Below are 26,032 nucleotides of genomic sequence, written 5' to 3' on the forward strand. Positions count from 1 at the left end.
TTTTTTGCAATGCCTGCAACATTTAATGTCATGCATTTATGAATTTAAGACTTTCTGCTCTGACTAAAGGCCTTCATTTGTGGCTTTCAGGGGGCTTTTTCAGACCCGCAGGAACACTGAATAAAGCATTGCATAATTCCCTAAACTTCTTCTAAATGGTTATTCAACAACTAAGACTGCTCTGTATGAACAGAGCTTCTTTTGTTGAACACCAGGCATGATATTACGCATCCTACCAAGCTAGGGCAGGTGTAGCAAACACCATCTGAGAGGATTTTATATAGACAGTGTTAATAAAATGATAGAGGAGGGGTTGAGGGCACTAATGTTCGGTCTGCAGAGGTCTGACAGATGAACACGAGCTCCGCTGGAAGTCTAGTTCTGCGCTGATAGATGGCTCATATTCTCTCTCTCTCAGGGCTTCTTCACTTTATTCTCCTTCACTCTGTCTGTCTCTGACTTCAGCTCCTCCTCTCTCCTCTTTGGGGAACAACATAGTTTGGCTTTGAAGTTCTGCTGCTCAGCACATTGGTGTATCTCATCATATTACTATGAGGGTGTAAAACCCTCAGCTGAATTTTTCAAACAGTGGCTTCTCTTTGCCATGAGATCCCTACTGACAGCAACACAGCTTTGAAAGGGTACAGTAAACGCATTCGCTTATACTGTACAAACTCCCAACCTCCCAACCCTCTAATCTGCATATTGTAAAGTCATCGTTTGCAGCTATAGAAATAAGCCTTGTTCTACATTTGACTTTAATTAATGCTGCATACTAGCTCACATATCCATCCTCAATAGTGTTCTAGGGCAAAAGTGGTGTTGAGACGACTCATAAGACTGATAAGAATTTTTTGTAATAATAATAATAATAATAATTAATTAGTAGTTTTGTTTTGTTTTCCAATAATGCTTAAAACATAATAAATTTACTTGCGAAGCAACATTGAATGAGATATGAGATTTATAAGATATTGAGATATATGTATTGTGTTGCTTCTTTGTATATTGTGTCACTGCACTGGCAGATTTTTTCCCAACTATAAAAAATTATATTATTTAAAAAAACTGAAAAATCTGCCAGTTCAGTTAGTTGTGATATGTTATGCAGTGTTGCTAAGTAAATTTATGCTGTTTTAAGGATTTTTAGATGTTTTAACCATAAAACGTGATAAATAATAATAATTTTTGTAGTGTTGCATTATGGAAGAGGAGAGTTTTTAACAATACTCTTTTGACTTTTTGTCAAAAAGAAGTGCCAAAGAATGATAGATTAAAACATTTTGTTAGTTGCATGAACCTAAAAGTTACATAATAATGCAGGTACTGAATTTAGCTGGATGTTAAGACACAAACTGTACATAATAAGGGACGCTGTGCAATTATGAGACATTGTCCAATTGTCCAAATACTGAGTATGGAGTTTCCATTGAGCGGTGAAGTACATACTTTTAGTGCACAGCGTAAGTATGCAAACTGAGATGCAGCCCAAGACTAACAATGAATATGTTTGAGACATGGAGATGGTGCATAGTTGTAAATCGAGTGTGCTGTAAGTAAATATGGTGCTACTTTTACTTATTTGAGATTAGACAAGCTCTACTCATCTCCTATAAATAGCCACTGGTAGTCAAGTCTAACTTCAGAGCGTTTGTTTAGGGTTAGTTCCTGTAGCACAGTATCGTCTACAAATTCTAGAAAATATGATTCAGGTAATCAGGGTTTGTTGCGTCTATTTACTAGAATATGCAAAGTTACTTAAGGTGCATTCAAATCCTCCTGGGAATTCATATTTATGAGTTGGGAAGCCGTAATTACGATTTCACGTGCATTCAAATATCCTTGAACCCTTTATATATAATGCTTTATAAAAGTATTTTAATGCATTGTAATGCACTGTATGATCTCATGAATAACTGTAGTTACAGTTATAATACATGATATCTATTCATTGTTACACCTTTAGAAATTATAATGCATTATAACACAGTTATAATGCATTATAAGGAAAGGAACCTTCAAATATTATAATGCATTTTATGAAAAGATATTATCTGAATACATTTTGAACACTTTATAATGCATTATGCATAAATGCTTCAAGCTGTGTTATGACTAAAGAATGTGCATCATGTATGTTTTTGCTTTTTATGTTTTTATTCAATTGTAATTGTATTGTAATTGCACTGTACTATGGTATTTTATGCATGCAACTTAGATTAAAAATATAATTTCATTAATTTGAGCCATTAATGCAGATGCTGCATTCATTGCATCTGACTTGTTTTCTCACTGACACGATCCCAACACGGGTCTTTTCTCATTTCCCACTCGTAGTTGTGACTTTGCAGTGGTGCTCATGTGCGATCAACTTATACAGTAAATACGATCTTTCCAACATGATTTGAGTGCACTGTTACTTCCTAGCACGCATTCTTAGCATACGCCGTAGCAAGTCACGTTCCAAAAACCCTACAGGATATCCTACACAGTTCATGCATGCCATGCTGTTCTACACAAGCTCAAAAATGTAAATCGCAAACCCAAACCGCTCGACGTCCAGAGAGAGTTGGAGGTTTTACCACTTAAAACAAATGTTTTTGCGTTGCTTACAAAGGTTATCTCTACCTAGAGTCACTGGTTTCTGCTAATCGGTTGTTCATGATGCCCAAAGCACCGACGCCACCGGAAAAGCCGTTCTGCCGTGAGCTTCCGCACACTGTTCTGGGATATCCGTTCGCTGACTCCGACAGCTGTTTCTGCATAATGGCCAGTGAGATTTTATTGGATCCCGTCAAGTCCCTCATGGAGATCATCTCGCCCGAGAGCCTGCGTCCCTCTGTGTCACTATCACGAGGCCCGTCCGAGTCCGGCGTCCGGCCGAAGCGTCCGCGTCTGAGGCGCGAGCCGGGCCTGATGGCGTTGCGGCGTCCCAAGAAAGTGTTGGCTTTGTTGCAGTGCTGGCAGCACGAGCAACTCATTTTCTCCAACATCCAATTGAGGACCTGCTTGATGACGATGGAGATGACATTGAAGAGCGAGTAGATGCAACATACTCCAGTCAAGATGAAGATGAAGTTGGCCAACCGGTAAAGTCCTTGGTAGCCGTACGCAGCATTCTGGCTGCTCACCAAATCTCCGAAACCAATCGTGCTGAAAGTGACGAAGCAAAAGTACAGCGAGTCCAGATATGCCCAACCTTCGACTGGAGTGTACATGGCTGAGGCGCAGCAGGAGATCACGATGGCCGACAAACCCAGAATGAGCATCACGTGGTACACCGAGGGTTTCCAACCGGGCAACGTACTCGCCGCGAAGTCCTGGCAGATCCCCGGCGGGAGGAGGCCGCTGGTCCGCAGACGGCGCAGACGCACGGCCTTCATCACCACGGCCAGAAGGGTAATGATGCGCTCCAGAAAGAGGTTGAAGAACAGGATAGTGGCCGCACAACCTAACAGACCGTAGAAGATCAAGAAAACCTTTCCAGCTACTGTCACAGGGGTGGTCATCCCGAATCCTGCAGAGAAGAAAACCAAAAGACCTTGTTAGAACATCCTAGTTTTTATTTGCAATATATCAGTCATTTGGAGTTAAAAAAAAAAACCTTCATGTTTACATATATTTATTTGGTAGATCATCATGCATCTATTAAAAATTGACAAATGAGAATAGTGTTTAAGTCAAATAGTAAATAGTACCAGCTTTAAATTATTTCAATCCAAGGGAAGAAACAACACAAGTGTTACTGCAGCAAATTTGATTCAGTATTATTATTGTTAATTAAAACCATTTTTAAAAACACACACATTTTCGTTACTTAATAAAATAATAAATAATAATGTTAACTGAAATAAAATAAAATAAAATATTTAAAAAATATATATTTTTCAGCTAGTTGCAAAGGCATTTTTATTTCATTTGACTTATAGTCATCAAATAATGAAAACTAAATAAAATAAAAGTAATAATTACAGAAAACTATATGCAAATATTTTTAAATAACTTATATAAATAATAAAGTTACTAAAACTTTAACTAAAATTGAAAAATAATTATATCAATAATAATAATAATAATAATAAATGGCTTGAGTACTAGAATAGTACAATGCATCATATTTCACACCAAAATGATAAAAGAAATATATACACTTATTTTGCACAAAGAATATGAAGACTGCTTGCACATTTACATTTATGCATTTGGCAGACACTTTTATTCAAAGAGTCTTATTCTAGGGTTGTTATAGTTAACTAAATCTAGCCTTTATTTATGCTGAATTAAAAAAAAAAAAAAAAAAAAAAAAAATGTTTTGATAAGAATCACCACTGAGAAAAATGGGAATTAAAAAGAACCTCAAAATTAAAAAAAAAAAAAAAAAAAACAATATTAAAAAAACAAAAACATTCCAAATATGTCACAATGCACAAAAAGAAAAAAAAAAACAATGGTCTTTAAACAGGCATTTTAAAAAAAAAATCTCAAAAATGTTCAGGTTACATTTTATACCAAAAATGTTTCATATATTTTAAAGTAATTTTAAATATAAAAAAAATATCTGAGTTACTTTTTCAAAGAAGTAACGCAAGTTACATTGTTTTCCCATTTATTCACTGACACCTCTCCTGTCCCCGTGTTGCAGAGCAAAACAAAAGCAAAAATTCCTTCAGCCAGAGGCTTATTAATTTCACTTTTGGTGTGTAAAGGGCATTTACAATTACCAAAAATATAACTTGGGTTTTTTTGTTATTAAAAATTAATAAGAAAGTCCAATTCAGGGAAAAGTACCATAATGCATTACTTTCCATAAATAGCAACTAAGTAATGCAATTAGTTACTTTTTATGAAGTAACTCAATTTTATAATGCATTACTTTTAAAAGTAACTTCCCAACAGTGCTTAAGGATATAAAGAAAAGAACAGAAAACATTTCACCAGCACTGTAACCAGACATGACTACGACTGGTGGGTTGCAAAAAAATAGCTGATATCCTCAAAATTTGATTATTCCAATAACGGCTGATCTTCAGCAATGCTGCAGCATTCACATCCCGGTGATTAAACTAGCTTGTCTTCGACTGTTATATAAAAAGAGCTATATATTAAAGGGGGGATGTTTTCTAAAGGATTGCGTCCTTTGGAACACATCAGTAAAGAGAGTCTTCAGAATAATTAAAGGATTCCTGGGAGAAAAAGATAAAGACCTTACACTTTTGTCATTATAACTGATTACAATGGGAGAATGAGAAAATGAAACAGCACAATAACCTCTATCTGCATTTCCTGCAGGAAACAGGAGTGCTAGAAAGGCAGAAAAAAAAAAAAACAACATTAAGATTTCAGGTTTGATGAACACAAATGTTTCTAGTTAAAAGCTTGAATTCATTAGCTATTTCATGCCAAAGTGTCACCCTGCAATGCAATTACATGTATTATTCTATTAATGCAAGTCAATGGGAATTTTGTTATAAGTGTTCTATTGACTTGCATTACTAGAATTGCACACTAATATGCTATAAACATCTTAAACATATATAGATCAGCATTGAAGTTATCTACAAAACTGAATAAATTGCAGAAATTACTAGAGTAAAAGACAAATAAAATTTTACTGCTGTGCCAGTTTGCACTATAAACTATAAAAAGTCCAGCATAAAAATATGAATTAATACAAACCATTATGATCTAAACAAGTAGTGAAATAACTGTTAACCATTTTAATATTAACTTGGGAAAATTATTTATATTATTTTCTTAATATTAAAATAATATTAATAGTCATTTCTTATCAAGCTGTTATTTTAAAAATGTAAAAATATCACTTAATTGTGTATATTTATGATATATTAAATGCTCAGTCTTATTTTAGTATCGAGACACTCTTTATTTTAGTATTAAGACACTATTTTTATCATTTTTATTTATGTATTGACAATTTGAATTCTGATATTTGTCATTTTTATATTTTCCATTTTTTATTTTAGATTTTCCAATTTTTTATTTTAGTGAGTTTTAGTAATTTTGATGTGTGTGTATTTTTTTTATGTCTATATAAAAGTTTTAGTTTTAGTTATTTTAGTACATCAAGTTAAACTAAATGAAAATGTTTCATTGGTAATTGTCTGAAAAAAAAAAGGTTCAATTTTTACAATTATTTTATTTAAGTTGATGTTTATTTTAAGTAAGATTTAAGTGTATTTTAAATGCTTTTAGTTAACTATAATAACCCTGAATCAGCAAGAGTCTGCACTTTTATCCAAAAATTTTTTTTAAAATGACAAGCCCAGAGTGCTATTAAACACACATCTTTTGAGGAGTGGTGGAAAAATTCATGACTTCACACAAAATAACTCTTCTCCTGTAATGCATTTTTATACACTGTTAAACAAATAAAATAAAAGTCTGCAAAACCTCAAAATGCCCATGAAATACACCCCGTGTTGCATTCTGGACTGTTAGATAACACTTCAGTCTCAGGAGACACACAAAGAGCAATGCCACAGACTGTGCTGAAACATATCCAATAAACCCGAGCGACATTCACTTTGGAAACACAACTGCAGATACTACACAACAAAAATGAATGATAACACTAAGCAGAAGAGCGCCCATGTGGCTGATGGCAATACACGACAGGCTCTCCTGAAAACAGCCCATTCGCTCTGGCGTAAAATAACATGGCGCAATCAAGCAGTGCTCTTTATAAGACAAAAAGAGAACAGGATCAAATCTAACCTCTCTAATTAATTAACCCTGCTCGTTTTTCCACTGGCCTGCCGCTGAGATGCTCTTGTTAAGAGGGCACTGAGGTTTCGTCTGCCAAGGGCCACCCAGCTCTCTCTCTCTCATTAAATTCTCAGTTACCTCAAGCCCTGAACCATTGATTCTGTGCTGTGATTCAGAGCGGACACTTCAGACTGGATCTCTAGAGACTTTAGGGACAGAGGGAGAGAGAGGCAAACACACCCAAAATAACCTGCAGGGCTTTAGAAAACAGTCTGACAGATCGCCTTTCAGGAGAATTACAACTCAGCATTCATAACTGCTGCATTCTGCTCGAGTGTGTGCAAATGATCAATGCCAACCATTGTTTTATGATCTTATATTTGATAATCGGTATAAAACATTGTGGCAATCTGGAAACAATACACCCCAGCAAAAAAACTCCAGACATGCCATCTGTTTTGAGGCCTACATGACAATAAATACCTCTTTACAGAAAATAAAGACATCAGCAAAGCAACTAACAATTAGCAAACAAATAATGTCAACATTAATCAAAATTCACAACACATTTATTTCCATCACGTAACCAGATGAGGTTTATAATATCTGCAGAAAGTTATCCGTCCCATCTCAGTGGAGTGGAGAATGTGAATTAGTTTACCACTCCAGTGCATCAATTAATGTCTTGTGAAGGGAAAAGCTGTGTTTGTAAGAAACAAATCCATCATTAAGACATTTTAACTTTAAACCCTCACTTATGTCAAAAATATGAGAACATAATCCATAATAACGCTTCCTCCAGTGAAAAATCCAAAATCCACCCACATATTTGTTTAGAACTGTTTTGCTTGTAATCGGTGCTTGATCTGTGCAGATTTCTGTCCTGTTTCAGGCAAGTCGACTTTTTCATTAAAGAAAGCCATTAAAAATGATGGATTTGTTCCTTACAAACACACAGCTTTCCACTTCACAAGACATTAACTGATGGACTGGAGTGGTGTGGATTACTTGTGGATTGTTGTGATGTTTTATCAGCTGTTTGGACTCTCTCATTCTGACGGCACCCATTCACTGCAGAGCAAGTGATGCAATGCTACATTTCTCCAAATCTGATGCACAGCATGTATCAGATGATAAGAATCTTCGATGGCCTGAAGATGAGTAAATATTCAACAAAATTTCATTTTTGGGTGAACTACTCCTTTAATTGCATTATATAAGTCGCTTTGAAATATATATCACAGCATGTATCAGATGATAAGAAATGAAACTTATTTCGGAAAATATGGTAGGCATAATGTTGCCTGGCCTACAATCATGTTACAGTTTTTGTGCTAGTATGTCATGCAGTAAGAGTAGTGTGTTCTTAAGAAATGAATAGCATATGAGCGCTTCACTGCGACAGATGGTTTCAGCTTGTTTCCAAACACAGTGCAGCACACAGCAATCTTTGCCTCGCAATATGCCAGCACAGTCTAGCTATTTAGCACCTCCGAAAAAAAAAAAAAAAAAAACATATACACATCCTGCAAGCACATAACAACATCATTTTTTCGCATTGACATGCAGCAAGTGTCCTAATTTCACACATTTTTCCTGCCCTGGACAAAGGCCATTTCAGCTGTCCCGCTGTCTTCAGGGATCTTAAGCCGGATACATAAAATGCAGAGATGATGAGGAGGGATGGTGTGTTTTTTTCCTGTGACGAACAGGAAATCATTAGTCACTGACTGGAGTGCAGGGGGTCTGCGGAGAACGGGTTCAAGGTGTGATTATGGGAAGGAGGAGCTGAGTAAGAAGTATCTGATGCTTTCCCTACACTACACTACCATCTGCCCCTCACTCGCCCTGCTACACATCATGTGCCTAATTACTTACGGTTACACAAACACGTGACGCACACCAGCTTGTTTTGTTGCTGAACAGAAGCCTGCATTTCAGGTTGCATAAAGAACAAAAGTAGCAAACTTTTAACCCCAACATAAAGGTTTCCTCAAGTAGATATGAACTAGATTTATGCTAAAACTAGCAGACATAATAATTGCCCATACATAACCAGTACTCAAAAAATTCAACAGTCACCTCCAAAAAACTAAATTTAATATAAACTTAAGGCAAGACACTACAGGCAAAAAAAAACTGTATTTCATGTACTGGTCGATTTTAAGATTTTGCGCTATTAGACTTTTCAAAATGCAAAATACACACTTAAATGTGTATTTATTGCACTTTATCTGTTTGCATCTGTAGATTTCAACTGTACAGTAAATACAACAAACTTTAAAGTTTTATTCCTATCATTTCCATTATTACTAACATCAAAATCCTAAAAATTACTGTACAGTAAATACAACAAACTTTAAAGTTTTATTCCTATCAATATTCTGAAGGTTTGTTCATATGTCATTTGCCTGATTTTTTATTCCTAACATTTTATTCCTAAAAACATGGTGATTTTTTTAACTGGTTGTTGACAGTATTTTCTGATTGAGTTATAAAAAGAAAAATCCAAAATCCCCTCAGTAAAAAAATTAAAATTATAATAATAACATTTTACTCTAATATGGTGACAAATTAAGCAATAATTTTTAATCAATGTTCAGATTTCACTTCTGGAAATGTATGCACATTGGTTCATATTTAAATAGATTATGACTTATTTGCATATTTAAACAACATTTAAAAAATAATAAAATTCTTAATTTAATCAGTCAAGTGGGGAAGTATAGTGATTTATATTAGTTTAATTTTTACTTTATTCACCTGAGGTGTCTTGTCTTAATTTATATCATTAAACACTGATTTAGAAGGAGTTATGCAGCTGTGCAATAAGAAATATTTTGCCAGGAGCTCAAAAATATTCTCAAAATATTATTTTTTTGGAAAATATCCTACAAGTGAGCAAGGAAGCATATTTATTATTTATTGAATTTGCACAATAGAGTTTATGAGAAATTGATATGGTGACTTGCCATTTGTAAGCCATCAGATCAAAACCCGCAGCAGTGAATTCTTCATACACGACTGCCTGTAAACTGACTACAATAACAAGAAAAGAATGAGTCACAACCGAGCATGACAGAATCCCGTGCGCAGCAATGCGAGAGCTGACGATATAAACAAACAACATGGAGTTATTTTTGCATTGATTTACACAGAACAGGAAAAAGAAGAAAAAGAGAGCAAAGGTCTAGATGAGGGAGTGCTTAGGGAGACGTGGGCTGGATATGTTTGGCTCAATGCTTCACCCTCATCTTTCACTCTATCTCTGTTTCACTGGCTTTTGCTATTCATAGACAGACACACACATACAAAACTAAAACATAAGCATCTGCATCTGCAACCACAACCATTTTCAATTTCTATCACTAGCACCTCACTGATAGGCACATGCTGTAAGCTGACTGTGATCTGGGGCTCCTTGTCACAGTTATAAAACATGAAAGACTGACAAGCTTGGGGCTTGTAGTGTGCGCTTACACCGACGGGGGAAAAATCTTTCACATACTGTATAAAGCATTTTTGTAAAGAAGTATTTATCTCCCACAAAAACAATGAATATCCCTTTTAGGGTGACTCTGACATCATATTGGTCCAAAATCACACTCTGTATATAAATGTGCATTAAATAAAACAGAAATTAAAAACAACACAAACCTTCTAACATTTTTCCGCTCAAGCATTCAACTAAATATTTCTCTATTAAATTATTAGAGACCTGTATTTTTATTGTTAACTAAAACTATTAAAATTGAAATAAAATTGAAATAAACAATATTGCATGAAAACCTTATTTTTAAAAAAGTTTAAGTTTAAAGTACCAAAAATGACTGAAAGTATATTTATTTTATACTAAAATATAAATTGAAATACTAAAATTACAAAAAAAAATAAACTAAAAGTAAAGCTAAACAGAAATATATATTAAAAAAAATTACAAAAGCATAACAAATTACTTCAACCTTAATCTAAAATTAAAATATACAATAATATATAAAATAATACACAAAAATGTGTTTATTTTATACGTAAATATAAAAATAAAAGCTAATTATTACTTTATTTATATACATTTATTTATGATAATAATTATAAATAAATACTATAAAAGTATATAGATATGATTAATTAAGCCTGACATAGACTATCCTTTTAAATCATTTATAATAAGCAAGTGAAGTAGAACGAAAATTACTAAAACAAAAATAATTCAAAATAGAAATATTAAAAACAAAAACTACCAAAAATGGCAAAAGCATATAACAAAATTACTTCAAAATAAACTAAAATAAAAATATACAGAAAGTATGTTTATTTTATACAAAATAATAGATAAAAAAATTAAAGCTAATTTAAAATAAAAACTATAATAGTATATAAATAATACTAAAATAAGCTTGATATGGACTAACTTTATTAACATATATTTTTTTAATAAACAAGTAAATAGAAATATTACCCAGTAAGAGAGTTAAGTTCCCACAGACTGCCTTGCCCTTGAGATTTCTGCAAGAGTCATAAGTATAGCTTTTATAAGTTTTCAGGATTTCCTTTCTGGAAACTGTGTTTAAATGGTTCATTGTACTGTGTTTGAAGCCCATACTGTGTTCAAACATGGGCTTTCACACATCACACAGCGTTTGGATGGAAAAGCTCACCTGCACCCTGACGAGAGCATACGGTGAAGCTGTTTTTGAACTGAGGATAGTCATACAGCGTTCGAACAGTAGAGGCCTCGGTGCATTTGCTGGACGAATGGAAGAGCCCAGAATACATTAGAAAAGAGGTTCACACTGCATTTGAACCAAAAGCTCACTGTGCAATTCAAAAGAGTGACGTATACAGCTTCATCACTTTAAGAATCATGGCACACTTGAATTTGCATTGGTCACAATCAAGGAAATAGTTCAGCCAAAAATTAAAATGTGCTCACCCTCAGGCCATCCAAGATGTAGATGACTTTGTTTCAGATTTGGAGAAATCACTTGCTCACCAATGGATCCTCTGCAGTGAATGGGTGCCGTCAGAATGAGAGTCCAAACAGCTGATAAAAACATCACAATAATCCACAGCACTCCAGTCCATCAGTTAATGACTTGTGAAGAGAAAAGCTGCATGTTTGTAAAAAACAAATCCATAATTAAGGCATTTTTTTTAACTTAAAACAAAAAGTCCATAACACTTTCTTCAGTTAAAAAGTTGTCTTGTCTGAATCAAGAGAGAAATGAGTGCAGATGAAACACCATTTACAGGCCAAAACAGTTCTAAACAAATATGTGGATGGATTTTGATGTGAGAAGAAAACAACAGAAGATGGAATTTTTCACTGCCTTATTATGAATTAAAGACTCACATTTTTGCCGGAAATTATGGTTTGAAGAGAAAACAGCTTAATGACTGATTTGTTTCTTACAAACAAACAGCATTTCACTTCACAAGTCATTAACTGATGGACTGGAGTGGTGTGGATTACTTGTGTATTATTGTGATGTTTTTATCAGCTGTTTGGACCCTCATTCTGACGGCACCCATTCACTGCAGAGCATCCATTGGTGAGCAAGAGATGCAATGTTATATTTCTCCAAATCTGTTCTGATGAAGAAACAAACTCATCCTAATCTTGGATGGCTTGAGGGTGAGAACATTTTCAATGAATTGTCACTTTTGAGGTTACATTCTTGTGCAACAAAACTACAATTCCCAGCATTCTCTGTGAATAAATGGTTAATAATTAACATGACATTACAAAGAAGCACAAACACAGAACTGTATGCTTCTTCTTACTTATTGTTGCCGTATTAATCAAGTCAGTCGTCATGAGGCCTGAACACAGTCTGGTTTGTTCGAGTGTCTGTCAGTATTTAATTTTACAAACAGCAGTACAGAGGAGAGCTCAACATCCCGTCTGTTCCTTCATTGATTTATTGTCGAGAAACTGAGCAGCGCTGCTTCTCCCTCTGCATTTATTTCCTTATCGACTCAGACTTGTTTTCACAGTCTGCCACAGAAACTTACAGTTGTTTGTGCAGTATGCTGTGAAAGATTACTCGCGTGTATGACAGATTTTTATACATCTTGAAAGAATGGCATTTATCTCAGCTGTATTAGTGAGGTTATGAAGCCCATGTTACTGCAAAAGGTTCATGCCTTTTTAACCTTATACTGCATACTACAAAATAAGCTCATCTCATGTTTGTGACACAAAGCTACAGACTGTCTTGTATTGTCTTGCAATGCACAAATTAAGAAATGTAGTAGATCATGCATGCATTTTATGCATACAAACAATTAGCAAACTTTGCACATTCTGCATACTTCAGAAATATAAGCCACTAGTAAAGTTATAGTAAAGTATAAAGTATGGGGGGAGGGTTAGGTTTTTTTTGTAGTAAAACGATGGTTAATTTTCATAAGGGATGTGTTGCCAGGTTAACAAAAAAAATTTAATAAAGTTACACCTTACAAGGACACAAAGGACTAATATAGAGATACAGTTTTAACTGCTTTAATATTAACACAGCTTTGGATAGTTTCCATGTTACTTCTGTTTTTACTGCGTTTTTGATCAAAGAACCTTCACCTGTATTAAAGATACAATCTATGAAAACAATGTTATGCAGCATTGCTTCTCAATAAAATAGATTTTTTGATATTTTAACTAGAAAACATGACAAACACACTCATTACGAATATGACTTTTTAAGTATGCTACATTATTTATTAAGTAAAATGTAAACCGGAGGTCAACATCATAGTGGCCTATAATTTTACAGCATACAAGGTACACATTGTGCTTAAAACACATGTGGTTTTTATGAGAAATCTTCTGCGTACATTACTGTCTGCATGTCTCTTTTCATCACTACAAGTAGGATGCAGAACCTGTTAAAACCTGGTGCACTGAACAGTTGTATTTTGTGAGAGTTGTCTGCTTGGCATTTTGTATACAAAAATCTGTATAAACAAAGACTCAGCAAAAGTGCACAAAGCGCAGCCCTTTCCCAGAGCAAACACACCTGTCCCTCTGGGCATTTTCTAAAGGCTAAACAAAAGCACTTATATCTGCATAAAATCTTTCATATGACTCAATGAGCACAGCATACAAAACACATCATGCGTTAGAGAGCCAATTCCAGTCATTCATACTCGGATAGCGCTCATGACACACTCCGAAAGTCCTGCTCTTTCCCAACAGGAGTGGAGAGCACTCGATCTACGATGCTGTCTGTAAATTAAAAGAGCTGGAGATATTAGCACAGAGACATGCTTGAGTTCACGTGGAAGTGAAACAGAGAGAGGGAGAGTCTGGAAAAGGTCAAAGTTAATGGCTAAAACCACACATATATAGTTCTTGCATTTAAGAAAAATGGGTCTATCCATCACTAGTTAATTGATAATATAGATAACCACTGACCATCTCAGCTGATGTCACGGTGATGCATTTGACTTTCAGAACTGTTCTTAGGGCATCTAAAGCTTATCCTGGCCGAGAATCGTCTATGAAGACAAGATGAGATACTTAAAGTGACCAAACACATTTATCTGAAATAGTCTGAGATCACAACAATAGAAAAATGCCTCAGTGGTGCTAATGGTTTCACACACTGACAAAAAACATGGTATAGGATTTACTTTGAATTTACACTTAGAAATTGATAGTAAATGCAATAATTTACAAATAATTAATAAATACTAGTTACAAAAACAGCAGGTAACACAATGGACTAAATGTGAAACACTGAAACAGACAGTATACTCCAATAATAAAGTTTTATTTACAAAGCAAATCAACTCTTTCTCATAAGCCCATTTATACACTGTTTCAAAGTTGTAAATACAGTATTGGGGTATGTTTTACAAGAAAATACTATTTAAGTTTTTCTACTTCAAAATTTCATGTTTAATTTACTTGTCATTTCTTTGCAATTATTTGTGAAATTTACTAGCAATTGCTTTTGTTTGAAAGTAAATCATACACAGTGTCATATTAACCCACTAAATTTAAATACAACATCATTTTCCTGGACAAAGACCTGTGCTGCTTAAAGCTGCTTGCAGTGAAGCTTGTGACTTTCCAGTTTTGTGTGCAACACACATCAGATGGCCAGTGAGCGGTTTGTGACGGGTCTGTAGGTCTGCCAGCTGAGACTGAAGCTAACTTTACACAGATGAGGTAAAAAAAAGCTCTTTGATGCTGTGTAGAACAGGCATCTAAATTTACACAGGCACATGGGAGGGAACACCATACCCAGAATCTGAAGAATAACGCTGATGCACTGCAGAGTTCTCTCTCTGCTGCCTCTCCTGACAGGTTTAAATGTGATGAAAAGATAGTCAAAAGTTTCAATAATGCTCAGAACTGCAGGCTCTGCAAAGCTCCTGACCGCTTTAGTAATGACCCGATACCATATTACAGAACGAGGGCAGGTGCAGCCTGGCAATACTGAGCTCTTACCCCCAATTCAATCAAGGATTCAGTTTTAACAGGAAAATCCACTTAAGTGAATATTGCAAAAACAAGCCACACACACACACACACACACACACACACACACACACACACACACACACACACACACACACACCTACACATCCACACACACACCACACACACACACACACACACACACACACACACACACACACACACACACACACACACACCGAAAAGCTTCAACCACTTTTAGCAATGATAGACTACCACGGCAAGGTCATACAGGTTAATCAAAGCACTAAACCTCAGTATAATTGCCTCCTCAATTAGTGTAGGTTGAGTTTCTTCTGATGAAAAAGGTAAATGTTTAGTTAATAAGCTACAATTTCTTCAAAAACATAAGGGGGTTCGCCAGCTTTGTGCAAAACAGGTTAAACAAGTTAAACAGGTTTGGAATGACATGAGGGTGAGAGAATGTTTTTTTGGGTAACTGTCCCTTTAATGATGGATTGTTGACTTGTCACTCAGAATATTAGTTTTACAAATGCATCTGACCTTTCCGATCAAACCAATATCTTGGAAACGGATGAGATTTGTGTTTCATTAGAGATTCTGTGTATGTACATTCAGTGAGGTTATTATGGTCTGTAGATAATGCTGTGACAACAACAAATTTGTGGTTTTACTTAAAGCAATAGCTGTCTGCTTCATGCTGTGCTGTGTGTGATTGATCCTCTGTATTGAGATTTATTTACAGTCTTTGTGTGTTTTCCAGGGCAGATCACGTACTTGGATCAAGGGCGCGCGCATGGGTGAATTAGAGGATGCAGGCCAGAGATAAATGTACAATTGGGACAGGTGGTTTTTTCCTGACACTGATTTGTCACTGCGTGGGTGTTTGTGTCTATCTCAACTGCTCTGTGGCTATAAATGCAAAGATCACTCTAAAGATTATGAGTTGTGTGGTGCTAGTCATTAGTGATGTTTGCAACAACAACCTAGCAACAGCCTGCACACCCTAGCAACCACATAATAATTCCTTAATAACTTAAAACCACAACAACTGCATAGCAACCACCCAAAACACCTGAGCATTGTTATGGCAGGTTTTAAAAAGGCAAACCAATCACATTTACTTACACATTTAAATCTAGCTAATCTTAATATTTCACTGACAACCAGCTATCAGTTCAGCATTTGCATTAAAGATTTACAGGATAAAAGACGCATAAAAACAACTGTTTAAGAAATGTCTTGGCCACAGTGAAATCTTCTTTTTTAAAAACAGTCAGATTTTAATCTATATACTCAGACACAGTAATGGAATATATCTGTACATATCCAAACAAAAGTCATTCTTGCTACACTATTAAAAATTAACATTGCAAAAAGTTTTTTTTTTTTTTCCTCAAATAAAAAATTTAAAAAAGGGCTTTTTTACAAATAAATGTTCCAAAAGGAGCTTTTTGCAAATAAACATTAAAAAAGGATTTTTGATGCAGAATTAATGAATAAAATTTAATTACTGCTCAGAATGACTAAAACACATGATAAATGATAAGAGAATCTTCAGTATTTCCGGAAAATAGCATAAGAATGCCTTAATTTATTCACAATAACAAAGTGAAATGATTCTCTAAATTATTGTAATTATTGTATAAGTCACAAATAATCTTACAAAAAATGAATAAAAATGTTGATGATTATTCAGTCTTTTTCTTTTCTTTTTATATTTTTGGGGTATAATATATAACCTAGGCATAAGATCCACTCAACCAGAATGAACCTAAATAAAAAAAAAAAAAAAGTAATAATAAATAAATAAATAATAAATATTAATCTAACTATTTATAAAAAAAAAAAAAAACTTCATCCTTTGACACTTCTTTAATCACATTCTGTCTGGTCCCGTCTCATTCAGTATCTGTGCTTGAGTACACACTGGTGAGAACAGCACACACACCTTTTTTGTGGCTGCATGCCCTCTTCCATTTTTAACTTTGACATTTTCTAGCCCTCTGTTTTTACAGAGCAACCCAAGAGATCAGAGAGAGAGAGAGAGAGAGAGAGAGAGAGAGAAAGAGTGAATGAGAGACTGGAGAGAGAGAAACACCTACAAAACAACTCGTTATAAGTAAAATCCTCAAAAAAAAAACAAAAACCAGATATTACAAGATCAAATTTATGTTGTAGAATAAAATACATCAGCAAAAATATCTCGAGCTTGTGTTCACCACAAATCTTTTTTTATTGTATGATGTAGAATTACATCCAGGATCATGAGCTTGTAGAATAAATCTTACATCAGCAAAAATATCTCAAGTGCCCGGCATGAGCCCAGTGGTTTTTGAATGCAGCTTCCAAAAGAAAAAAAAATGCCGATTAATATTTTCTATATTAAATACAGTTTGAATACAATCACACCAGTGTGATTAGATCGTTCAGTGCATCATATCAGCTGCTAAATTCAAATCTGCATTCGTAGACAGAAGCCTTTGTAAAGCTCTGCATTATAACCAATCACACACGATGCTGTTGAGCTCATGAATGCAGTGACCAATCAGAGGTGTTCAGATGAGTCATCGCTAAAATGCCGGTGTTTTCTTCACTCGCTCACTGACTGAATAACTCTTTCTGGAGAATTCTCTCATCAGAAACAACAAAGTGCAAATATGTGTACGAATCTGTAAGATATTAATTTCACAGTGTAAACAGCTGAAAAAAAAAAGCTTCAGTGATTTTAATGGGAGTTTTTGAGAGTGCTCAAACTAGACTGTCAGTGAAAATGTTCTTTGATAATGTAACTTGCGATGTTTTTGTCTAATTCTTCTAGTTCTGTAGTGGCTAATGAATCAGAGTCTTGTGCATTCACAGAAAATAGCTTACTTCTGGGTTCCAAGATAAAGTGAATACAGTATGCTGTAAACTACTCTGAAAACAGCCTACGTGAAGCTTAGTAACTACATCGGCCCTTCTGAATGAAACACTGCATTTCATTGACCCAGATGATATTTTAATGCATAACGATGGCAAATCAATGTATCATAATTCTCTGACCTGCAATGTGAAGTCCATCATTGCAAACAGCATGTGATGGAACACAATGAAATTGAAGGAGAGAGAGCGAGATAAGAGGGACGGGGAAGAGAGGCAATCCATTCCTCTGCATTAGCCAAGCAGGTTATATTGCTAGATGAGTCTGAGGAGGAAGAGAATTTCACTGAGGAGACAATGATGCATGATCCAATCAAACGCGCAGCTCACTGTGGAGTAACCGGAGCCAATTGCACTGATTACTACGACACGGGAGAGAGCGATGAGAGAAAGACAAGTGCTGCAATGGGAATCCCCGAACTGTCTGTTTGACCAACGTTAACCAGCTTTAAAGGAGTAGATCACCCCCCAGTGAAAACAACATACGGTCATTATTTACTCACAGTTTAAAAAAAAAAAAGATTAAATTGAATGTATTTGAATCGCATATACAATTTTGCATAGTTCAAAATAAAGAAATAAACTTAATGTTATGCATAATTATCAGTCATACATAAATGAAAGCGGTCAGATTTCTGAAATAGCACTAATAAAGTGAATGTTTAAATATCAAAAGGATTATATATTTATCTTCACTAAATCCAATTTGTAAAATTCTCATACATTTTAACTAATTGAACATTGTTTGTTTCACCAACCTACTAAACTTAATGCAATGCTTATTTATCAGTCATACATAAATGAAACAGGTATGATTATGAAAATAAAAAAAACCTTGGCATAGTTTATAAACTACTTGAATCTCTTTTTATTTTATTTAAATAATTGTATTTTCAAAGGTGCATATGATCAAACATATATTCATATAATATATTATAAAATAAACAATAATAATAATTAGTAGTAGTAGTACTATTAATAGACAATAATAATTATTATTATTGTTGCATTACACTACAAAATATCAAACTAAGTGTCATTATTAACTATTTGTACCTTTTTGATTTCATTTAAATCATATTTTCAAAATGCATTTATTCATTTTGCTTAGAATCAGCATAAATCTGTTCATTGTGAAATCAATTACATTCATTCAGTTAAAAAGGATGAATGTATTTAAAATATGGCTAGCTGTCTTTTTCTTCAGAACACAAAAAGAAGAAATTTCCACCAGGATTGTAAAATCCAAAAGAAAAAGCAACATGTTATTGTTAAAAGGCAACAATAATGAGTAAAACCGGAAGAAACACGCCTCAGCTTGTGGAGTCGACGGTGGTGGGCCGCCCAGGCGCGTCTCTCCCAATAGTCTCCAGAAATCAGTTTCTGTTCAGACAGGCATGTAATAGGCTGAGCTCGCATGACTACTGTATGCACTTCTGTTCTATCAGCATCCTCCAACTAAAACTAATAGATCCGTCGCCACACAGGTCAAAAGGAGGCGATGGCCAGATCTAGACTCATTTAAAACTGCTTCGTCTTTTACTTTTACACTACTGTTAGAGTCTGAGCAAATGTTCCAACTTTGCCTATTTTAAATCAGGCCAAAATGTTCCTTTTGTTCCAATTGGGAATAAAAATCATAACCGAGTTCTTCCTTAAAATCTCAATTTATCCCACGTGACAGTAAGATTAAGTGAAGAGCTTCAGCAAAAGTTCAGACTGAGATGTTTCTTTAAGAAAAAGACTCACATGTTCCTCATCAGCAATGTCTTAAACAGTGCTCATTTGCTAAAGCTGGTATGTATATGAAACATAATTAAGTACTCTATTATATCTCCTGAGCAATACAGTTCTCCTCCAGAAGCCTGCAAAACCAAGATTGGCAGTAGTATACACTGCACACTGCAGTCGCCATGATAACTCATCATTCAGTCATCTCTAGAACATTATTAAACACTGAAATATGTAACATTACTTCATCATAAACAACAATACAAATCAATTGACTCAGCAATGTCTATTTTTATTTCTCCTTAGGAGTTTTAGGAGAAACATCTGAGACAAATATGACTTCCAGCATCCAAGAATAAAACACAGAAAATATCCTAAAAAAAAAACACATTAAAAACCGTTAAAGAAACAGCTAGTTTCAAACTGCGCAAGGGAGTGCTAGGGAAGGGTTTAGAGAAAAGCAGTGTAAAATTGAGAAAAGAAATAAGATATACTAATAAAAATTATAATTTAAAAAATGAAGGCAAAATTATTATTTTTATGGAACCTCACAATATTTATTTTAAATTATATATATGTGCACATTTTTTTTTAATTCATGTGCCATCGTAGTCTTACTCAGATGACGTGTGCACCAATCCAATCAATCCCTGATGGACAAAATCAAGTCCTGCCATCCATTTTTTTACTTCATATGAAGAAAAATCGATTGCAATTTCCGTTTCATCTAGACTTTAAATAAACAATACATCTATCAGTACAGAAAAAGATGCAATAATCTAACGTAATAGAAAATAAATATTTTCCAAATAATGTTTAACACATATTTGCAATATTGATTTTTCACTAGTTAAACTGGTATACTATTTCAGAAAAATTTAGACAAATTTCAGATAATTTTAGGATGAGGGTTTCTTCCACAAGGATGGTCCATAGTCATATAAAACCCCTGTACTAGACTACACTTGATCTATAATTTTCAAGCTCTGCATATAAAGGCTGCTTCCTTAATGAAATAAATGAAAAGGTAAACATAAATAGTCAAGTATTGTTTGTGATTATTAAAGTGGTTCTATTAATAGTAGACCTGTTCAAGCGTTGAGCAGGATTCTCAGTTGTTAGCGTCTGGCCACTAATGAAGCTCTCCTGTCTTGTTGATGTGAGTGATGAGTGATGGTTGTAGCCTGCAGAAACGTCTCCAGAGCTCTGCAACAGACCATTTCTGAGAGCATGTTACTAACCGCCTGTCTTACACAAAGTTTCCTCTCACCCTGAGCTGAAGCTGCTGTGCTTCTGCGATCCTGCATGACTAAAAATACTCAAAACACTGAAACACTTCTGCTAACAGACTATGAGCAATAGAATGAACAAAGTGCTTTATTTGACCTGTTTATTCTGTCTAACTTAAATGATACATCTTAAACTTTTATCGATCAACATGCTTCTAGTTTTCTTTTGTGGTGCATACTAACACTCATGTTAAGAACATTTATAGTGTCTTGGCACACTTTAAAGTCTGCCTTGTGGTCTGCCCCATGGCATGTACTAAGTTATAGTTAGCTAAAACTAAAACCATAAATAAAAATAAATCTATGTATGTACCTGTGTGTGTGTGTGTGTGTATTTATAATATGTTATTTAGTATAGTATTATATGTATAATATATAGAATCTATACAAAGATAATTAAATTTAAATAAAATGAGAAAAAACATGCAAAAAAAATTCCTAAAACCTTAAAAGAATTTAAAGCAAAAACAGAAAACATTAAAAAATATATCTTATTCAAAATATTGACCATACCTATAATAGTATATAAAATCACACTGCATGGCACGTGACAAAAGTATTAATTTTATCAACATTTTGATTTATGAACATTATAGTTAACTAAAACTAAAACATTTTTTTAGTGCCAATTTTCAGCCATCTCTGACCTTTTTTGAGTACAATATGGATCAGATGTTCACAGTGTATACTACCCAGCAAGAAAACTTTGTTTTGAATATGAAATAAACCTAAAGACAACACATGCACACAACTCTACGCCCAGTCCTGATGCTTTTGAGCGGGGGAGGATAGCATTTAAACCTGACAGAGAATGGCCTTGCCGTCAGTCTACACACAATTTTTCATCTGCGAAGGCGGTCACCAGCTATCTGTAGAGCATGTGAGGTTGCGTGAAGCTGCTTCAGTGACAGTACTGCTGAATACATTACTCAGAACTACAAAGTGCATGGCTATTGATTATTCACTGCAGATGGAAAGTGTAAAACAGAAGCCAAGGTCCGTAGGAAGCAAATATACACAATAACCAGAAGGCCGCCTCGGAGGGATACTTGCTCTTTAGCGACCTATAACAGGGTAAATGTTATCCAGGACATGTGGGCATCAGCACATTTGGTTTTTGGGACATGAGCCCCACAGCAAACTGCAAGCCTGAGGGTTGGTCCTGAATGTAGAAGTCCAGCAGGGAGTTGGCTTGGATTGGCTTGGCTTGGCTTGGCCGCAGCCTGGTACCCGTGAGAGAGTCAACACTAGAGGGTGTTTATTGGTCTTCAGAGGACTTATGCTGGGGAAATGCCAATGGAAAAGTAAAGTCTCTGCAGAGAGCAAGGAAATGTTGTCTCGGCAAAGCAAAAGTGCACTGTGAGTTTCTATGAAAGGTCAGGGGGTCAAGCAAGGTGCCAGAGGCTATTGCTGACGAAAAATAAAACAGCACTTGTATTGCTGCTGTACTACTTTGCATTTATGAGCCCTGTAGTTCAATTCTAGGTAAACAGTGTTGCAAAAGCAAACTGGAGGAGACAAACCTATGCTATCACACACATACATAGATACAGATTGCATTTTATATCTATCTTTGGGGAAACCTTTTATGTGCAGGCTTTTAAACATAGTAAATCAGTGAAATTTGAGAGGATTGCAGCTCTTAAAGGGATAGTTCACCCCAAAAATAACACAAAACCAATTGTTCTCACACATCTTTTCCATACATTGAAAGAGGACAGTGATTTATACTGCCGAGCTCTAAAGGGAAAAACAAAAGCACTAAAAGTAGTCCATATAATTTGTATTCCAAGTCCACAAAAGTCACACAATTCCAAGTCCTCAAAAGTCACACAATAGCTTTGAATGAGTTAAAGACTGAAAATCATATTGAAAATATTACTCTTTGCCACATTCCTCAGGTATACTTTAGATATATGCATATTTGTATATTCCAGTTTTGTCTATCAAGACTTATCAGGTTTAATACCCTAAAAGCACAAATGAGATCTATGGTAGCAGAGACGATTTTCAGGAAAGCCCTTGTTTCCTGCAACTTCTGTTGTACCTTTGCAATCAACTGAAGAAACAAACCCATACATACCCAGCTAAATACTATGTTCCAAGAACGTTTTGCCAATGCTCCTGTTAGGTTATGAAAACATTATTTCTGAATGTTCTCTGAACATTCAAAATGTCGAGATTTTTAAATGTTTACTTTTTTTAATGCTAATGGAACATTCCATCTCACCATTTTGCAAACATTGGAACATTAGTTTTGAATGTTCTAAAACAAGTACTAAAATTTAAAAAAACGTTATTCGAACGTCAAACTAAAACATTTCAGAAAAAAAGTTCCATGAATTATATAATAATAATAATAATGTTTAATAATTATGTTTTGAGAACTTGATTAAAAACCAAAGTCCTATTAATGTTACTGGAACAGAACGTTAGCCAAAGTTTTGAGAACATGAGAACATTCTCTGTTAGTGAGTCATTATTGCAGAAACAAAATGAGCAAAAATTTTCATTTTTGAGTATACCATCTTTTAAGAAAAACACTGGAATCATATTCTAGTAGACCACGAATATTAATAATCAAGAGTAATTATTCCCACAAGAGAAAATCCTGCAACTGGTAACTTACCAATAGTAGACACCACTGTCCCAACAAAATAAAACGCCCCTGTAAAATCCCATCTGGGTCGAAGAGCATCGACCCGAACTCCAGCAGCAATCGCAGCCTCGTACTCTTTCAGTAAGGAGCCCAGATCCTGCAAGCTGATATTGAACGTATCGCTAAAGTTCAGGAGGGTCCGGTTCCAGCGCCGGTGTGCTCGTAGCTCGGACGGCCTCTCGATGGCGGAAAACACCGCAGCGCCACACAGCAGGTACACGATGATGAGCACGGCCAGCAGCAGAAAGCGCCCATTGTCTTCGTTAATGTGAAGGGAGCGGCAGCCCTGCAGTCGCTGCGCCGGCATCATCCAGATTTCAGCACCACGGGCGCAGTGGACAGCGACCAATGCAATGACATGGATCCTCTAGAGCTGCGCCTTCTGGACAATCCAAGACCTCCTGAGATCGTTAATAATGGGATAATATGTATCAAACACGGCAGAGAAGTTTTACATGACAGAATGACTTCATTTAAGACACTTACCAGCTTACTTGATCCATTTCTCACTATCAAAGGCACGGATCCTCAAGAGCTGCTGCTTTAGGACACTCCGATCTTCTAGGATAGTGCACGTTAACAATACGATCATTTGCATCAGTCAGGCTTATACGAGAAAGAACTGATTTAAGACTTCAATAAATTTATACTTTTCTCCTTTCTGTTTGAGAAAGCTCAACATCTCGACTATTAATGTCAATTACGCATAAACTGTTACTTTCTAAATAACCTACCCAAATCATTCAATGGATTCTTTAAGGTAAATGTCCTTTAAAACACCACTTGTGGATCCGCTTTAGTAGATTTAGTTAGTTAAATAGCAAGACTCACCCTCGTGCTTAATAAAGTAGTTCTCCGTCCATCTCCGTCTCCATCCCATTGAATGTTTATCCATATAAATCCACTTATAAAGTGTTCAGATGCACGCTAAAATCCTTTGCATTTCCAAAGACTCGTGGTTGTGTTTCATTTCTGGGATGCAGCAGTGTGTCCTCCTGCTTTTCCATGTTGCGGGTGAAGCATCAGCTCATCCTTTGGGTCGCTGCGCCAAATCTCTCGTCCCGTGAATCACATTAATTTATGCTTCAGTGAAAGATACAGCGGGCTAAATGCAAATAAAGACATTTAGCGACCATATGGGGGAGACTTTTTGTGAGGCAGATCTCCAGTCTATCCGCTGTGGGATGTTTGATGCCCGCTGTCCTAATGAGGATGATCTGGTTCAGATCAAATCTGTGCGCACTAGAGTAATACTATGATTTACACTACAGTAATACAGTGGAGATCTCCAATGCTTTTTATTTTACCACAATGGTCGTTTATCAAATTTAGATTTAAAATATGAAATCCACAGCTAATGTTCGTTTTAAAAATAAATTAATACAAATAAAATCCTTTTTTTTCTTTAACTGTCAGGTTTACGTTCCATTTTATTCTGGCTATATTCAAGAAAATACATTTTTTGATACTTAAGCCAATGTTATTTTCTACTTAGTGTGTGCTTTTAATATTTAACCCCCGCTTTTCCACCCTGCCCCTTTCATTCGACTAACAAACAGCCTATTCTGTTTTATTTCATCTTTGTTTTGCGTCGTAAATATGGTTTTTCGGAGGGAAACGCGAAGATGTTGAATCGAAGAGCGCGCGGGGCACTTTTTCACGCTCTTTTTCCCCGCCAAAACCATCAGCCTTGAGGAGAAATGTGTCGACAATAACGTGATAAGTGTGGTAAATGTTGCTTCCATTCCCCAGTAAGTCCATTTCGCGCACGCGTTGGCACAACTCCCCACAAATCACGAGGAAACGATGCGGCACGCGGTACTACAACTACTACACTATTAGAGCTGCTCGAGCGCACCACGGTAACAGCAAGTGCAAGAGGTGGGTGTTTTTTTTTTCTTTCTTTCTTTCTGACAATTAATCGATGGCATAATTACCTGTGGCCAGCATTACCACTGCCAACTGCGAGTCCTGACGCGGTAATGGATGAGCCTGACTGCAATGCAATGGTTGGCATCTTTGAGATCCAGAGTATTTCATGCAGTAAGTGCTTGATTACATAAATCAGTCGTTTCCTGAACTGTCAGGTCATACTGTACCTCACTGTTTTCATGCTACAGCGTAGTTAGGTAACCAAGTACCGATTAATCCAAATTAACAACATCTACTTAAAGGAACAGTACACTCAAGAATCACTGGATCATTTACTCATTGTCATGTTCACCACAAACCCTAATGACTTTTTATTCTGTGAAATAC

General features: G+C 35.4%; 1 protein-coding gene across 2 annotated transcripts; it reads right to left on the minus strand.

The window, feature by feature from the left end:
• Nucleotides 1–25,991, minus strand: LOC109061299 (potassium channel subfamily K member 12-like). Of its 2 annotated transcripts, none has more exons than XM_042769522.1 (4): nt 24,605–25,991; nt 24,260–24,331; nt 23,744–24,174; nt 1–3,517 (listed from the first exon to the last, which is right to left on the minus strand). In XM_042769522.1, the coding sequence occupies exons 3-4, from the start codon at nt 24,081–24,083 to the stop codon at nt 2,625–2,627; spliced, it is 1,233 nt and encodes a 410-aa protein (XP_042625456.1). In that variant the 5' UTR covers nt 24,084–24,174; nt 24,260–24,331; nt 24,605–25,991; the 3' UTR covers nt 1–2,624. The 2 variants fall into 2 exon arrangements, with proteins under 2 accessions (XP_042625456.1, XP_042625454.1); XM_042769520.1 differs by having other exon boundaries at nt 24,260–24,334.
• Between the last annotated feature and the right edge of the window lie 41 nt (nt 25,992–26,032).

Source organism: Cyprinus carpio, chromosome A13 (genome assembly GCF_018340385.1).
Source record: "Cyprinus carpio isolate SPL01 chromosome A13, ASM1834038v1, whole genome shotgun sequence".
Taxonomy (NCBI): domain Eukaryota; kingdom Metazoa; phylum Chordata; class Actinopteri; order Cypriniformes; family Cyprinidae; genus Cyprinus; species Cyprinus carpio.

Excerpts from the sequence above, each read along its gene's own strand:
- LOC109061299 (XM_042769522.1), bottom strand. The coding sequence starts at position 24,083 with ATGATGCCGGCGCAGCGACTGCAGGGCTGCCGCTCCCTTCACATTAAC. Across the intron at positions 3,518-23,743 it reads GACAGTGGTGTCTACTATTG|GATTCGGGATGACCACCCCT; the intron begins GTAAGTTACCAG and ends TCTTCTCTGCAG.